At 41.7% G+C, this 17,896-nt stretch overlaps 1 protein-coding gene across 2 annotated transcripts; it reads right to left on the reverse strand.

Moving 5' to 3' along the window:
- Positions 1-1,216: 1,216 nt before the first annotated feature.
- Positions 1,217-17,744, reverse strand: BPIFC (BPI fold containing family C). 2 transcript variants are annotated; one of them, XM_018080059.2, is made up of 16 exons: positions 16,783-17,744; positions 15,583-15,653; positions 15,108-15,219; positions 14,853-14,981; positions 13,907-14,062; positions 13,086-13,149; positions 12,182-12,242; positions 11,084-11,175; positions 9,024-9,197; positions 8,288-8,341; positions 6,823-6,993; positions 6,289-6,356; positions 4,954-4,996; positions 4,076-4,139; positions 3,249-3,325; positions 1,217-1,577 (listed from the first exon to the last, which is right to left on the reverse strand). In XM_018080059.2, exons 3-16 carry the CDS (start codon positions 15,182-15,184, stop codon positions 1,536-1,538), a joined length of 1,272 nt encoding a protein of 423 aa, XP_017935548.1. In that variant the 5' UTR covers positions 15,185-15,219; positions 15,583-15,653; positions 16,783-17,744; the 3' UTR covers positions 1,217-1,535. The 2 variants fall into 2 exon arrangements, with proteins under 2 accessions (XP_017935548.1, XP_017935547.1); XM_018080058.2 differs by lacking the exon at positions 16,783-17,744 and having other exon boundaries at positions 15,583-15,880.
- Positions 17,745-17,896: the final 152 nt, after the last annotated feature.

The raw sequence follows: 17,896 nt of genomic DNA on the forward strand, positions 1-17,896 counted from the left end.
TCTCAGCCGTGCCTCCTCTCTTCCCCCTTTCCCTCCCTCTTTCCCTCAGCCCTGCCGAGGGCTGGCCCGGCCCCCAGTTAAGCTCCGTGGCCGCACCAGGGGGCTGGAGCAGCCCGGGCCAGACACCGAGCTCCCGCGGGCCAGGGTCTGAGAGGGAGCGCAGGGGTCGGGTTTGTACCTGGCCGCCTCCTCCCTCACACTAAATACGGCTTTTGGGCTGGTTTGCGGGGGGGAAAAAAACCCTAAAAAACTCAAGTGTTTTTTCACGTAGCTGTTCCCCCGGGGCAGAGCAGTATTGGCCCGTGGGTTATTTAGGTACCGCTCTGCTGCAGGTGGGATGAGTTTGGTCAGCACCAGTCTGGCAAAAGCCGCCCGCACCCCATCGTCGATTGCGTTTGTCAGCATGAGCGAAAGACTTGTTTGCTGTTTAGTCTTGGCTTGAAAAGGACTCTCTTCCTCCGGAGTGGGGAGGGCTGGGATCTGAGTACCCTGCCAGGTGGATGGGGCTTTGTGCAGGGGTGGTTTAAAGCTCACAAAAGCAGCAGATCGGAGTGGGATGAGGCACCTCTGCCTTTGTTTCATCCTTGTCAGTGCTGGTTTGGGAGGCCAGAGACAGCTTCCCATCCGGGTTTGGCCAAAGCTCAAGCACCTAAGCATTGCAGGGCAGGCATGTCCCTCTGCATAACTCTGTTCTGATTTGCACACTAATAAAGTATTGGAAAAAAAGGAGGAAGAAGAAAGAGGGTAAGATAACATACCAAAATGAAGTAAGAAAAAAAGTATTTGTAACTACTTCAATTCAGAGAAATACTGACAAAGATGTTGGAGAATTAGACTTACAGGACTTACCCAGAAACATTGGAGGAGTTAAATGTATCTAACCTGGCCACGCAGCGCTAAAGTGGGCACATAACAGGCACAAGGATTCGAAGAGTAACAGAGAGAGCAGGACTATCAGAGGCAGTAGTAGTGCTACTTCATCTTTCTTCCTGAACTACTTCTGCATCTTAAGATTGCAGTTAAGAAACTGCAAAGATTTTAGTTCCTGTTGTAATTGGGACAGATCCCAGTATGACAATTCCATGGTTCTGGAGAGGGCTCACTCTGTATTTCATGCACCATGAACAGAAGGGATGTGTTTAAGATCATTACCATAAAGACAGATTAGCAGCCATATCTGCCTTAGCAGCATTTTGACAATGTATTTTTCCTTCTTTTAAGAGACTGCAGCACTTTTCTGCAAGTGTGTAGACAAAACTGTATTACAAGAGAGTCATGAATCTTAAAAACATTTCTGCATCAATTAAACACCAGAATAAATAACGTCAAGCATGTGTCCCATGTTCTCCCTTGGCTATGTTTGTTACCACCATTATACCATTCCATCAGTTTTTTTTGCTTCCTGGTATCCCCAGCCAGGATGACATTGCCCTTGTCAGAGCTCAAGTTACACATTTCAGCAGAAGTGGACATTGTTTAGTCTTCAGAGTCACTTGATTTGAAGTTCATGCTTAACAAATGGTCTCTCTTGTCCTTTAGTGTTTGTAGTGGACATCAGTTGAAATCAATATGTATCCCTGTGGGGAGAAGAACAGTCATTGACATGCTGTGAATTAAAAATGAAGGTGTTATTTTGTTTAGTTGATTTTTTTTTTGTTCATTTGTTTGGTTGGGTTTTTTAAAATTTCAAATGTATCTTGGTGTTTAAGGTCAGAAAAGCTACTGAGAACAGCTGAGCCTTGGAGGTCACAAGTTTATTATTACACTCTGTCCTTTGCAAAAATTTGCAAAAGGGCCCTATCTTTCCCTGGGTGCTACCCCTTTGCACCATGCTAGCGACAGAAGGGACATCTGAGCCTTGATGTTCAAAGTTCATTTGAGCCTTGAGGCAACTAGGCAACCATCACAAGGTGGGATTATTTTTAATCTAATCTGAGCTGCTTAAGAATTAGCCATTTAATCTAAACTTGTCCTTAAAGCTTCCTCTATTGTTGGTGCATACAGAGCAATGAACCTGCAGAGAGCAGCTCATCACAGTCATAAAATCATAGGATGGTTTGGGTTGGAAGGAACCTAAAAGATCATCTTGTTCCAACCCCTTTGCTATGGGCAGGGACACCTTTCACTAGACCACGTTGCTAAAAGCCCCATCCAGTCTATCTATGAAGAGTGGGAAGAATTGTCTTTCTTCCTATAGACTGTAGCAAATAGATTGGGATTGGACGTGGAAGCTTCTAGAAGTAGCTCTAAAATAGGAATCCCATTCACATTGGTAGAGCATAGCAATTCTCCTGTGTCCTCTCTCATTCCTAGTTACTGATGAGTCTTCTTAGAGAAAGTAAGGTGAGGAATAGGCACCACAGAACCACTAAAATCCTTCATTCATAATTAGCCCATAAGACTGCTGGCAACGAGAGCCATTGAAAGCAGTCTCCAAGCAATTATATTTTGTAGGGAATGGCATAGCTGGCTGCTACCAGATATGGGATGAAAAGAAAAATTAAAGACAACCTTTGCATTTCCTTTCCTGAGTTGTGTTTTGTGCTTAACCACAAACAAAAGATTTAAGACTGTCTCTGCTAAGCTGAAAATAACTTTGAGACATTGGTAAACAAGTGGAGAAATATAACAAGCTTACCCATTTTCTGGGCGTTCAGTTGTCAGCAACGCCCTTGTACTGACTGATTGTCTAGCAACATTCTGTTTGCTCACATTAAGGGCTAGATTTGGAGAAAGGTAACCAGCAGGCAAAAAAATATTTTCTGAGAGCTCACTAACTAGTTTTGGCTAGCAGCCTCAGTCATTATCACCAATTATTAACAAAATCCAGTCATCCTAGGTGCACAGAATGGAATTCACTCTCATATTTCAACTATTCAACAGGGCTGTGTGGATAGCAATAAGTCTAATTTGATGTGATTGGCCAAACTTGAATTAAACCTGTTTTTACACTGAATTGCAACTTGCAAGGCTGAACAAGTTGTGCATTTGATCATTCCACGGTTATATATTCAGTTCTAACTTTTCCTCTCAAAGAAAGATAAATTTGTTTCTAATAGGATTTTACCATTATTACAGATCTCATTTTAAACCCAGGCCTTTTTACTACTTAAGTAGCTCAAATGCAACAAATTTCTGGTACAAAAAGGTGAATAAATGCCTAGCCAAAAAAAGGGGGGGGAAGAAAGGAAAAAAAAAAGCGATAACCTTTCATAAAGGAAAATCTTTCATAAGTGCCAAAATCTCACCTGTGCAATTGTAATGTGAGGTCTTGTCAAGGTAACATTGGCCAGATTGGGAAGAGGGAATCCTTTTGAGAGTTTGGCTTAAAAAAAAAGAGACAAACAGTAATTTAGTCATGCATTTTTGCCCTGCAAAAGCACTGTATATCCAGAGACTTGGTCATTGACAACAACTACCTCTTAGTCTTTACAAGCAGCTCTGGGAGGTAGATAGGATGCTCATTTACCAGTGGGGAAAAGGAATTACAGGTGCTTCTCTCTTGGCAGAGTGTTGCAGCCAAACCAAGGCATTTCGTGTTCAACACATTACATACTCAGTGACTCGTCCCTAACGATCCCCGAGGGATCATTAATACAGCTCTAGCATCATTAGAACCTGTTTGTATCCATTAACTAAGGAAGGTGATGTTCACCCCAGTACAGAGGGCTGGCAGAAAGTTATGTCTCCCTCCAGGGTCTTAAATAAGATTTATGAGAGGCAAAACCTCTGTGCTGGTCAAATAAAGGGGAATACATTTCACACATGGTAGCCCCAGGCAGGTGTGCAGATGAGAGAGACATGCTTCTCCCTCATGCATCAGGGCCACCTAGACTGAGGTGAAGGCAGATGAATTATGAGTTCCCAAGTAATTTCTGCTCTTTTTGCAGAATAGTGGCCGTGAGAGGGCGCACCTAGATCCCTGGAGATCAATCTCCCCCTTCCACTGCTTACTGGATGACGATCATTTTCCTCTCTAACGGGAACTGGAAATTTAAGAGGAAGTCAGTAGGAGTTCCTAGAATCACCCACTCTGCTGGAAGTTTTTAGCTGCTGCTTTGATATACATCCTTACCGTTAGCTGATGGAATTACTTCAGTCTGTAAAATGTAAGACAGGATGTTCTCCAGAAGCGAGATCTGCCCCAGACAAGAAAACTGAATTAGCCATCACTTCCTGATGATGGTAGAACTGTCGTGCCCTAATCCTGGGTGGAGTTAGTAGACTCATGTTTAACTTTCATCTCTTTTGGCCTCAAAGAGTCATAAACTCAAGTGAACTTTGGATCTTAAGGCTTTGGAATGATGCAAAGGAAGTGAGATGCAAAATGCAAATGGATTTCAACATGCTTAGCCAACGTTTTCGTTTAAAACAGTCTATTTCCTTTATTTGTGAGATAATTTATCACCAATAGCAAAGCAGGACCAGAACAGTTTTAATCCTTTCTCCTCAGCTACTCGGAACTGAGTGATTATACTCAGAATAAAACGACTCTCTGCGGAGGCAGGGTTTTCTCCTGCCAAGCTACAACTGCACTATTTCAGGCATCTGAGATAAGTATCTTGGCTCCCCCTCCCTATTGTAATCCCGAGCATCTGTGATGAGCACCACTGCAGCACATGGAGTGCCTGTGCCTCAGCCATCCATGTGACCATTAGATGGCACACTGCTCTGCTGCCAAAGCTTAGATTACCGCTCTGTGTTTCACCGTGGTGATTCGAGAGATCTCTGCTTTCTGCAGTTTGGGGAACTACAGCATGTCTCATTTGCAGAGCACTAACTTGTCCCAAAGAATATACTTCTAAGTCCACAGCAGAAGACAGGAAACGAGCTATCTGAGAATGAAGCCAAATAATTTAGAAATACGGATAAAATGTAGCTGCTTACTCTTTAGCCTTCATATGACTGATATTCTTGGTTTACATTTCCTATAAGCTTCAACTACCCACTCACCTCAAAAAAGCCAACATTGGAGTGGGCTAGGGAGAACTGGAGCCTGAGGGAAAGAAGTGAAACAAGATGAGTCACTAAGAAAGGATAAACACAGTTATTCTATTCATGTACAGTCATTGCTGTAGGGCTCCAGGCCTCAAAAGCATCTGTAAAGAGATTTTTGAAGCAATTTCACACAACGCATACTGTCACATAGAGAAAGACGTGCTCTTCTTAGGGCATTGCTGAGCATCTATGCAAAAGTGTGCTAGAAGGGCTGTAGCCAGCAATGTGAGTGTGCTTCTCCCTCTGTGCTGTGTTTTGGAAATCCTACTGACAGTTGATTTAACCAAGGATTTGTAGGATGTCAGGTATTTTGCAAGGATTTTGGTACATCTGCATAATGCTTTGATGTGAGTCTTACCAGGGTGGGGAGAAAAAATGTGTTCATCATATGGTACTGCTGCTGCTGACTTTGTTGCTGAATGTCTCTCTTCCAAATTGAAATATTTATTCTGTATGTTACTCTTGTATCCAACACAAGATTTCAGAGTTTCCACAGCATCAGCACCCCAGATCTCAAGGCCAGCTTCCAGCACACTCTAGATTTTTGTCTTTGAAAATTGCTGCAAAAACTGCTAACAGCACTATCCTCCTTAAACTCGTAATATCTTTCTGCCCTTACGAACTCCGCATATTCTTAACCCTATAACTGTCTTCCCGAGGGACTTCTATGAAATTGGGGTCCTAATTCCCAGCTGTGAGGTCCTGGTATACAGAGCTTCTCTCTATAAAGTGTGACATGCTAGATGTCTAAATGTCCAAGCCTCTGGTCTCCAGCTTTCTGACCCTTGGAAGTTGCAGGACTTTATTTGGTGAATCTCTGCTCTAAGAATATTGGCATAGGAGACCTGCAGGGGCCCAGTTTCTTTGCTGTGTCCTGGACTGCTCTGAAGTTCTTTAGTAGCACAGGTGGTCTAGAAAGCAGTGACATCTTGCCAGCTGGAAAATGGTGAGGGAAACTGAGATGACCTGTGGTCAACATAACTGCCCTGCACGCTTCATTTATCTAGCTCAGAGGGGAGAGTAGATGTAAAAAGCAGAGAAGTCCAGTGAGACCACACCCCTACAGCAGTCCACAGCTGGTGAGCAGTCCCTTGGGACATGGCAGTTGTCATAGAGAAGCTTCCTGCCTCCTCTAAACTGTATAAATGCAGCTAGAAGTAGAGAATCTAATGCAGATGAATTTACCAGGGAAACATACTCATCTGATCATGTGCCTAAATGACTAATGTTGGGATTGCTAACAGTGTTTTCCAAAGGCCTGGGAATTCTTTCCATCACAGGTTGAATTACCTGTTCAAACATAGGGAGCCCATCAATTTCTGATCAAATACATTCAGAGAAATGCTGCTGTTGGCTGCCTGCAGAATAAAGAAACCATGGGTTACCAGACATAAAAAAACCCAGGACCCTTGCTGTGAATTAGTCACAAATACATAAATACCATCCATACCACTTAGGTATGGAAGCTGTTTTAGGTAAATGCAAGGCTGCACCCAATAAATGTCTGTTTATCTGAATGGCACAACAAGAGCTGAAATGTGGGTAATGAGCTTTCCTTAATCAAAGACATGAACAAGTTGCCAAGAGGCATGACTCATACCCACAGAACTGTCATTCCAGAGTAACCTTGGTTAATCAGAGAGTTTTGATTTTTGTCCATCTATAGGAAAATGTTCTCTGCCACAGAAGTTGTGAGGTCACACAGTCACCACCTGTGACTAAGGGGAATTTGCATGTTTAAGTACTAGAAATTTGGCAAGTTTTAACAGAAGGAACAAACATATTTAACCCTGAGTTAAGTGCCACCTTGTTCTTTGTACTTACTACATTCATTGTGAACAGCGACTGGGTGGTTGAGTCTGGCAGAACAGCCAACACCTCCATGGAGCCCTGAATCTCTACTGTGAAGGAATCCTGCTCTAAGCTGATGACAGGTATTTCAGTAGCCATTAGCTTCAACATTACTGGATAGGGTGTAACTGAGTATTTGGCGACCTGTAAGATTGCAGGACAAAAAAAGAAAAAATACAGAAAAACACTTCTTGTAGAACAGAATACTGCATTGTCTCATTCTTGAAGCAATCATTTTGAAGTAGTTCTTTAAGATGAGATTAAGGATAGCTGCTAACACAAGGTTTGTTCAGGCAAGCAGGAAGTACAGGTTTTCTGCAGAGATAAATTAACAATCTTGGCCACATAGGAATGCAGTGCAAAGTTCCTTCCACTTGAGGAATACAAATTTTTCTATATCACTTTGAGAGAAATTAAATATTGATTTGTGAACAGGAGAGAGAAATGGACCACAAATGTGACATTTAAAGTCACACAATAAAAGAGCTAAGGAGTCATTAACTTTGAAATTCACCCATCTCCCAACAGAGATTCCTCCTCTGGTTCCTCCTCTGGACCGTTCTCTTAGGATCCTCACTCCATTGCCTGGAGAGTGAATAGCCTCACCAAGTTCATCAATCAAAACAGAGGGAGTGGAATATTAGCATCAATGCTCATGGCATTTTATGAAGACCATATGATGACTGCCCTTGGAGAATTTTATATTTCTGAGGAAGGAACTTAAAAACATCTGAGAAGCAAACAAGAATGTGAAGTTCTTTGAACCATTAGTCTGATTTCATCCAACCTCAGCATTCTTAGCCTAGGGGTTCTTATGCTCATTTTTGGTTTCTCATTCTGTTTGAGAAGGCTGATGGAAGCCATGCATACTCATATTCTCTGTCATGTTATCTTCATCTCCTCCACCTGAAATAGATGGAAATCCTGTGCATCTGCCTTGTCTGTTCCATAGGATGCAATGTTTCCTCCTCATCTGTTAGCTGGATTTCCTGCACATGGTCTTTCTGCTAGTCAGTCACAGCAAAGCAGTGAAGCAAAGACAATTATGCAGGTTTGGACAGGAGGAAGGTGTTCTTTCTGAGCTGAGGCCCTTTCAGAATTCTCTCAAAGCAGGACTTATGACTGAAAGCTTTTCCCTGCATAGAGACAGTTTTAGGTGGGAACAGCTGTGGCTTGGGCACGGCGCCCAGAGTAAAGATTGATGTGCAAGGTTATGGGCCAAGATTATGTTTGGTAACAGTGCAAGTCATTCAACTCATCATGGGGGTGGGAAGTGACAAGGCCCATCTGCTCGTCTGTTATGAGGCATATATGTGCCAGCTTCTCTAGTGCAGGAGCCCTGCTGGCCCTAACAGCCTTTGGGATACACCAGTAGTGAGGTGTCTTGACACTCACACTGGGTGGTTTACTAAGACTTTGTGGAAGTAATGATACTCACCTCAGGGATGATACTGCCAAATATCTCTGTGCTTATATTAAAATAGCTGCAGGTCTGGAAGAAAAAATAAAAGAGAGAAAACAAATGAGTTTGACCTTCATGGTCAGCTTTTCTCTAAATGCATTATTACTCTCATTTCAATAAATCTTTAATTCTGTACCTCTCAGAAATATTCCTAAGAGACTCAGTATACTTTAAAGCTGATTCCCAATAATACATGCCACAATAATTCCTGAGAAAAAAAATGCTTAATGTCATTATAATATGGGCTACAATCTATAGGTTTTGGGACTTACTAAACCTCCTGCAGTCAGGTAAGCCAAGTCAGGCAGCCTCCATGCACAGCTACTGTACTTTGATATATGGTTTCCTTCCATGGCCCCTGTAATACTTTTATTCTACAAAGATCCCTCAAAAAACAGCCACCAAGGCTGCAAAGTTCCCCAAAGTCAATCGTTGTCCAAGTCAGAGAAGTCTAGGCCTCAAGTCTATAAAAGCCTTATTTTTTGTAACAAAGTTTTGTAGCTTGCTTAGCAGAACTTGGCACACCTGGCTGTGGCCTGAGACCTCTATATAAGGCATAAATAAAAGAGAATAACAATACCTTTGTATTTATGATCTACTGTCTCAGGACTCTGCAGACCAATTAACAGCTTTATCTGGCTGCACACTGACATCTGGCAGGTCAAAGTTCTATCTGAGCCACTCTGACCCCACTCCTCTCTGTCCTACTCACCTCCTCTGCAATGGTCATGTTGAAGGCCCCTGCGGTGTAGTAAGCAAATGAGGAGGTCTGAAAAAAATACTCAGAGAAGGCCAGGAAGAGCATGGAGTCTCTTTGGTCTGTGATAGTGAAGGGAGCTACCACGTAGGGAGAGCCAGTATAGTTTCCAGCTGGGAAGACTGTGCCCTGAAAGTTATTGTCAGAGATAAAAAAAAGGAGACAAAATATAACTTTAATATGACTGCAGACAATGAATGCTACTTTCCTGTACTTTGCCCAGGCTGTTCATTTGGTGTATAAATGAGTGCACAGGCTTTGTAGTACACCCTGAAGGCTTGGTGCTTTCAAGCAGGTGGTGAAGGCAAGTTCCAGCATTGGGACACCTTCATAGATGACACCTGAGATCTCTTTTGAGATACTGATCACCTCCTGAAGAAAACCTCCCACCTCAGAACAAAACCCCTCTAAATTAAGGGTCCATATATTGCATGAAGAGCATGACTAGCAGTCCTCATTTTTGAGAAGCCTTACTTTCTCCTTTCCCCCCATCTACAGGAATTTGAATCTGAGAACTGCTGCTTAGAGCTATCCAATGGTCTCAATTACAAAATGGATTTCTAAAACCAGAGGTCTTTCTTGGTCAAAATCAGCACCATACTCTACCCAGAAGCAAGTTGGTAACTTGTGCAGACAAAAGAAGACTTGAGAGAAAGGAAAGTTATGTCAGACAAAACTAAAATGCCTATGTCGTCTTCTGTATTACCAGTGATACTAGCCAAGACTTGCAGATCTAATGCTTCCAAATGCACACAGATTAAACAAAAAGGTAAAAACCGATTTGAAGTGATGAAGGCACTTAGAGGTTAAAGTTTTTTTTATCCCTTTTATTAGTTCCCTGTCTCTGTTTCATCTCAAATATATTCTGTATGTCTTTACTTTCTCATTCAGCTCTAAATTTCCAGTTGCCTTTTAAGGACTATCAAAATGCTTATGAAATGCTGAATCACAGCAAATGACCTCCCCATTCAATTCTCACTTGCTGGATTTACCAGTCACTTGCTTCATGTATTTCCCGCATGTAACTTTTGTGGGAGAGTAGCTCTTGTAAACAGCCATGACATTTACATCTTTAGTCTGCTCAAGTTCCTGCTTAAAATCTAGTTGCTGCATTACTTGGAAGAATTTGACAGCAGCTGCAGAGCTCGTGTGCCAACACCAGTGTCCACCATACAGATACTAACTTTTTGTTCCTTTGTGTTTCCACCTCTCTTATTTACCTGCTGACTTTTTTTAATACTTAATTTATAAGATCCTTGTAACGAGACTGTTTTTTCATTCTCCCTTTGTAGAGCACCTAGTGCAAGGCAGCTTAAACTAATTAAGGATCTTAGATACAGTGATGATGATGACTACCCTCAATCAATTCACCTTACATAGAATGACAATGAAGTAATTTTAAAATTAGGAACTAGTCAGATTTTAGTTTCAGTGCATAAGAAGACTTTTTCCTTAATTTGAAAGAAACTTCCAGGCCTTCAGACTTAGCAGCACTCCTTGGGCTCCCATGTTTTTTCAAGGGTCTTCAATCTTCCCATTCGGGAAGCCAGAGGCTGAATTCTTGGTCCTATAGTCTTTTCTTGGTCCTATAGTCTTGCTTTTTCTTTTCCTCTCTCATCTGACAGCAGACACATCTAGTTAGTGCAATGTGTAGAAATATTCCCCTGACTGACTGAACAAAGAAGTCCCAGACATTAATTAACAGCAAGAGAAAGATGATGTTGAATGTTTTTTTGTTTCCTTTCCTTTTCTCTTTACTTCTAACTTACTTAGTCAACTTTTACTGCTCTCTATTTTCTATGACTAACTCAACAGCAATTAAAAAAAGGATGTGGCTTTTAAATAATTCATTTTACAACAAGATTGTTACAAATTATTATAATGACAAATGCAATAATGCTTTGAAATGTCTGTCTTAGATACTGAGCCTCTGTGTTCAGAATAGCAATCATGGTTAGCTTAGAAAGTGGATCATACAGCAATCTTGGCAAACAGCATTACAGGCAATTACTTACCTTTAAGTCCAGGTCAATGAATGGTTGGAATACTGCTGGCAAGCTACTTAAGGAGTAGTCTATTTCAGCCAAATCATCAACTGGCATTACAACTGTAAGGGTGGTAGATAAGGCAAGATACAGAATATTACAAAAAACACAGAAAGAGTTTTATGTATACTTAAAACTAAGTCAGTTTCTGAAGGAGAATGACACCCCATTGCTCCAGAGAGTAGGGAAAAACACAACCAGGGACTTCCTAACATGCATGGTGAACTAAGGCTTGATGTTTCTACTGGAACCTTCTGTAAAGCACTAGCTTTAGTTTGTCTATTGTTTTCTTACTATGGAAAAATTTAGTCTAACAAAAAAGAGGAAATGGCCATCAGTGTTTAAGGGCATGAGGAGGCGTTGGGATTTCTTGTCAAGCAGTTCTAAGAGCATCCAGAGTGTCTCCAACTTGCAAATACTTTCCCAGAAAGCAGGGTGCCTGATCTGCTGGGATTTCTTGTCAAGCAGTTCTAAGAGCATCCAGAGTGTCTCCAACTTGCAAATACTTTCCCAGAAAGCAGGGTGCCTGATCTGCTTAGGTACTTGTGTTTTGCACATGGCATCTGATCAACACTTCCGGTGTTTTAAAGGCCTGCAAATCTAATCCAGAATAGTTCAGGTGAGAAGCTTTTTTGCCAAGGAGAATTTCCTTTTGCCTTTGGCAAGTCTGATATATAGGGAAGTGAAACTTAAATTTTCAGGCAGGCTAGGAGAGCAGGCTTCAGCTTTTAAATTCCTGTGTGTGCAGGAGGACTTGGAGCATGGGAGGGAAGGGAAAATTGCTGTAGTGTCAGTACACTGTGGCCTCTAAGTTGCATTTCTAACAACAGAAGTGCACACTGCTGCATTTGCAAGTCGAGAATCGCTACCAAGTCCTTGGCTCTTACAAATATACATTTCTTGCCCAAGTAGCCCTGCTTACTGTTTCTGTAAGCAAGGGAGCAGACAGAGCAGAGGGTCTGATATCACTTCTGGACGCATTGCTGACCAGTGGCTGTTAAGGAAGCTGCCGAATTTCACTGATCAGCAGAGAAGAAGCAGAAGGAAAAGGTATGACTACTGACTCACCATTCAGCGATCGGAGGTCTTCATCTATCAAATGGATCCCAGCTCTGATATTGGGACATGACTGTAATAGAAGCACACTCAAGTTATGGCCTGATTAGCATGGACATGTAAGCACCTCTTACCTGTGTGCTACTAGATCTTTCTGCTACATGACACACATTGCAGCATTTGTTTATCCAAACACCTAATCTGGCTTTTCTTCAGCTAACTGGATCCCCAAGGTTTCTGCTTGGTGCAATGTAAGCATATCCTATGTCAGAGCTGCAAAGAAGAGGGAAGTTGCCAGAAGCAGCCTGGTGGGGGTGACAAAACTACAGCCTTTAATAGGCCAAGGAGACAGATCTCACATTGGTCTCACAGGAGACATCTCAGAATCATGGACTCACTTAGGTTGGAAAAGACCCTTAATATCATCGAGTCCAACCATAAATCTCTGTCCTGGGACAGAATCACAGCCATCTCAAGCTCTGTCTCCTCTCAGTGGCCCTAGTCAGGTTCTCATCAGGACTGCTCACTTCTTTAATACAATGAAGTTTAAATATGTCATACTATCAGTTGATGTACTATAATTTCTCTATGCATAACCCAGTATGTGTTTTGTCTGCCAAGTACAAAAATTCCATGATGCCTGTAGGTACACAGGCAGAGACTTATTCTGCATTGGAATGGGAAAATAACTACATTTTCTGGCCCTACTGCTGCCCTGGTTGAACTAGCTGTGGACTAGTCAGTATCTTGGCCATGAACTTTATCTGGAAGCATTTCCAGCTGGCAAAATGTTGCCTGTGCTGATCAGACCTGAATAGGTCTATTACAGGATTATTTTTCTAGCTCCGCTTTACCAAGTTCACTCGTGAATGTCACACTCCTTACACCCCTCCCCTACACAATGTGAAAGGCTTACATTAGTGACCAAGCTCCTGTGAATAGGTTTCTTCAGATACTTGATAAAGAAGTTATGCAGGAAGCTAGAGGGAAGGAAGAAAGCAATTCATGTGTCAAGTACCATGGTCATTAACAGGAGATCAGCTATCTCTGTAGAACACTAATTTAATGTCCTCTGAGTATGATATTCCAGTAGACAAGAGAGCTTTCTGAAATGTAAAAACTATCAGAGAGCCACTATTTAAAAGGAGATAACTTCAGCATCTCAGGAATTAGCCAGGGTTAATTAATGTATATGAAAAAGCAATTCTTCATAGTACCACCATCATATATGTACAAACACAGAACAAATAAGTAGTGTCTGCACTAGGAACTGATACAATTAAAAACAAACAAAACAAACGCAGGTGACAAAAGTGGTATTCAGACAGTGAGAGAAGTACAAGGAAACAATGAAATATTGTTGCATGTATCCAGAGGCTTAACAGACAGCAGTCTGGTTCTGTTCAATTTTGATAGCACTGTGACTAGGGGAGTGAAACACAGTACAAGCATGTAACTTCTACTTAAAGCTGAAGATTAGAGCAGAAGTTTGAAAGAAGTGGGTGCTGAAGAAGCACAAGGGATTGTTTGATTCTGTCTTTATCTTCTATCGTGCGCAAATACAAGGATAAATATCAATGTTGGCCATTTTAACACTGTATTAGGTCCCCAGTTCTCACCTGTGGTGTCTATAGATACCTAAAAGCAATTCTGGGTGCCCTGTTTCATGAAGTTGTCTCTATGCTATTCCTTGACACTTATTTTCTCCCAGAGTTTATACAGATCTCTTCCACTTACCCGCTTTTTCCATTCAGCTTGATATCTATGTCCCCAGAAGTTGTCCGGCAGCTGGTAAGGGATATTGACGTAGGACTTGTATTATCCCGAGGAGTTGAAAAGATTGCAGTGACAAACACCTTTGAAATGTGCACTGTGCTTCTTCCACTATCTTTGCTGCATAAAGTAAAAATAAATAAAATATTGAAAAAAACCCCACCTCTTCATTATGGACTTGCCTGGCAGTCTGGACTGGTGGCTGTTCATGGTCACTGCCATTAACTTGCTCTGCTTTGCCTACCTTGGGCACTTGCCAGTGAGGGCACTGTCCCTCCTACTGTGCCATCACCCTCAGCACCCGGGTCCCCTCCCCTTTAAAGCAGCCAACCCTACTGTCCCTGTGAGCAGAAGTGCATATCAGTTCTGTAATTCACTCAGTTTAGCAATATAGGTAAATGTGAGTTGTGGAGAAGGGAAGAGGGATTTATTTCCTCTGAAACAGCATGGGACTGGGAAGGTGTGGACATGGCTCTAAGGATACTGCCATTTGCTCATCCATTTTCCATCAGCTTTTGAACTATATATCCTGGAGGCATAACAGAAGGTTTCTAACAGTGTAACTGCACAGGGAGGTTTTATTATACTGGACTGTGACCCACCACGCTACAGTTTTTTCTAAATGTGTCATTAGCTGGTAGGCTGGATAATGACAGCGTTCATCCAGAGTAGCAGACCTATATTATTCACAGCAGTGCTTCTCAGCCACAGGCTCTTTATCAGTGCTCGTGTCTGAGGGGGCTGTCTCCCACCAGCAGACCTGTTGAGAAGAATCAGTCTGTGCTTCTGGGTTACTGCTGCCAGCTCATAAAGAGTACCTTTGCCATGAAGAGGTCACAAGAAAAACTAAACTTTGTGTTTTTATCTTTATATGAAGGAAAAATCCCAGGACACATTTAGCTGTACTTACAACATCCAGGTCCTTATGTTCCAGTTCATGTCGATGGTTAGAGAAGCATTTCCTATCACCAGTTTTATCCCAGACCCAGGTAGGAGGGAGATGGAAGCACTGGGTAATTCAACAGCAGTGACATGTATTCTAGAGCGTGAGACAGATAAGGAAGAGATAAGAAAAAGAAAAGTTTTTATTTCATGAGTCAGAATGAACACACAATCAGATTCAAATTTCAGTCAAACATAAATTGCCCCTGGAGAGAATACTTACCCAGAGATGTTGTATTTGACATTACCAAGCCCATATTTCTCATGGCCAGTCAAATCAGGGAAACGCTCCTTTTCCATATTCTGCTTCAGGATTTCCAGCCCAACCTCCTTGGCTACAGGAAAACAACGATCAGTTCAGTTGCCTTTGATACTGCCTGGGAGTTTATAGTCATGTGTTTCTGGCTCAGGAGATGGGATGGGCACAGAGTCAGGAGGAAGAAGATATCTCATGTGAGACCCAGTAGTGTTATTTCTGATCTCACTCCTAGTCATGGCAGGAGCTGAACTGATTCAATATCTGAAGTCAGATGAACCTCAGTATGATGTCCAATGTTGTTAAGCAGCTTACAGACTCCTAAATTTTCCTTTATAGCCTGTGATCAGGGCATTTCCTCCCACTGCCCTCATTGTCCTATGTCTCTCATATCAGGATTCAGTGCAATACCACCAGCAGCTCCTGAAAACATCACACATACCATACTCCAAGCCCTTCTGGGTGATCCTCACTTTGAGTCCAGGGTTGGCATTGAATTGCCCACTGAGCAAACTTAAGAGAAGGAGAGAACAGCAAATCTTCAGCATCTTCCTCATTTTTTACAGGACCTGTTAAGAAATATTTATAATGATAGCAAAGTTCGTGCTATGTCACTTGGTGGTTGTACTCCCTTCCCCTCCACCCTAGACACCAGCTTTCCCTCTAGAGTGAAGAAAGTGGAAAGCTCAGCAACCATGGAAGAGAGGACCCATTCTGCACAGACTGTTACAAAAATACAGTTCATGGGGTAGAGGAGAAAAGTCAGCCTATTCCCTGCCACAGAGACTGGGGAAAGCACTTGGGATACATCCATCCAGACAAACCCTGTCAAAAGCAATGTGACATTGAATTTTTAGGCTGTCATTTCCCCTCCCACCTCTAGCTAGTGAAATAAGTAGCCTATTTTTTCACAAAATATGTAATGCTCTCAGTGCCTCTTGGTGATTCAGCAGACATCACTACATCTTAGCACTTTGGAAAACCTGATCAGCTCACTTAATTACAGGCACAGATACCCCCACTTTTAGAGCTACTTATTAAGATCTTAGTCACAATTTTGAGAAGTGCCTTATGTTCCCTCCTGACAGTCAACAAAAGAAAATGATTTGGTGCCAGCAGACAATGTTTTCATATTCCCTAGACCACATGTTTATTAATAAATACGTTAAGTTTTATCCAGAAACTCTCTGTGCAAACTCTGTGGTCCAACAGATGTTTGGTTTTGCTTATTTGCTGTTTCATTACCAGAAGTAATAATACACCTCAAAACTCTAAAATATTTTCAGTTATGATAACAATTTAAGCAAACTGCAAAATTATAACATTGACTTAAATTTTATAAGAGTTCAAGCAACCCCACAGAACACCTTTGCCTTTTAGTATGATAGTATTTCCTTTTTAATTTTAACTGACTTTTATTGAGAGATGAAAGAAACACACTTCATGTGTGGAATCCAAAGGTGAAAGAAACACAGTCCATGTATAGAACAAAAACAAAGTACTGGAAGGAAATGTGTATTTAACATAGGCATAGTTCTCAAATCATAAAATCTCAACATTTAACCAGATTTAGCTACATCTATCTCTGCCCAACAAAGCCCCTCCTCAACAAAGAGTAATCACAACACATTTATTTTCATACCTCTCCTCTGAAGACTGAAGAGAAGACTCTTACTGTACCAGAACACAGGACTGAGGTCAATGCAAGGAGAATCATCTGCCACCACAACCCCGTCTTTTAAAGGAAAGAGTTGAGAGCTTTAAGACAGCCAATTGCTACCGTCTTCAGCAGTATCACACAGGGAGTGGCCTCTGATAATCACATCCCAAACTATTTTGAGATAGTCCCAGGTTAAATCTATCAAATTTCATTTAGGGATAAGCAGGGGGCAATGTGAACTGTTGGATGGAGGTGCTCAGGCATTGGGGTGCTGAGTTTGGGATGGCATGCTGCCTTTGTGGCAGACTGTTTCAGCACTGGCTTTTCAGGTGGACCTGAGAGGAAACCCCAGTAAGAATTCCACTAATTCCAAAGGACAGGCACTCGAATTCCAGTAATTCCAAAGGACAGACACTCATAGCCAGGTCTGTATTTTGAAAGAAATAAATTAATGTGCAATCATTGTGAAGAACAGATGGAAAACAAGGCCCATCTGTCTGAAATTGCTCAGGATACAGAAAACCACAAACCATATAAGATTTATGTTATAGCATATGTATATACACACAGATACTATAGTGTGTATTTATGGTGCAAATATATAGTATTAAGTCCTTGTAGTTAATATTTTCTATTTCTTGTCCTTACTTATCCAGTTAACTGGTACTTCAGCTAACCAGCACTCCTTGGCTTGTCAAGGAGGTGATTTAATCAATTAGCTTGCATGTACCAAGCAAATTCCCTCTGGCATGGAGCACTTTGCTGGACAATCTGAGTCACTTCATTGTGCAATCCATGAATAGAAAAGGTAGAGGCACTTGTCAGTCAGTCAACAGATACTCACATTTACACAGATTTAACATTCACTGCAGGGAGTCACATGCATAATAATTTCATTATTTATATCTCTGGCAACTGATGATGAATATAATTCACACCATCAGTTACATAAACCTCTATAAGTTCTTTTGGCACAAGTTCTGCAGTTCCTATAAAGCAAGGGAAAGTTCCATCGTTTCTATCCACAGGTCTCTAAGATGTACAAACTGAATTGTCTGAAAACTATGTCAGCTTTTCCTCATCATATTCTTCTAAC

Source organism: Manacus vitellinus, unplaced genomic scaffold (assembly GCF_001715985.3).
Source record: "Manacus vitellinus isolate BGI_N305 unplaced genomic scaffold, ASM171598v3 scaffold_5_pilon, whole genome shotgun sequence".
Taxonomy (NCBI): Eukaryota; Metazoa; Chordata; class Aves; order Passeriformes; family Pipridae; genus Manacus; species Manacus vitellinus.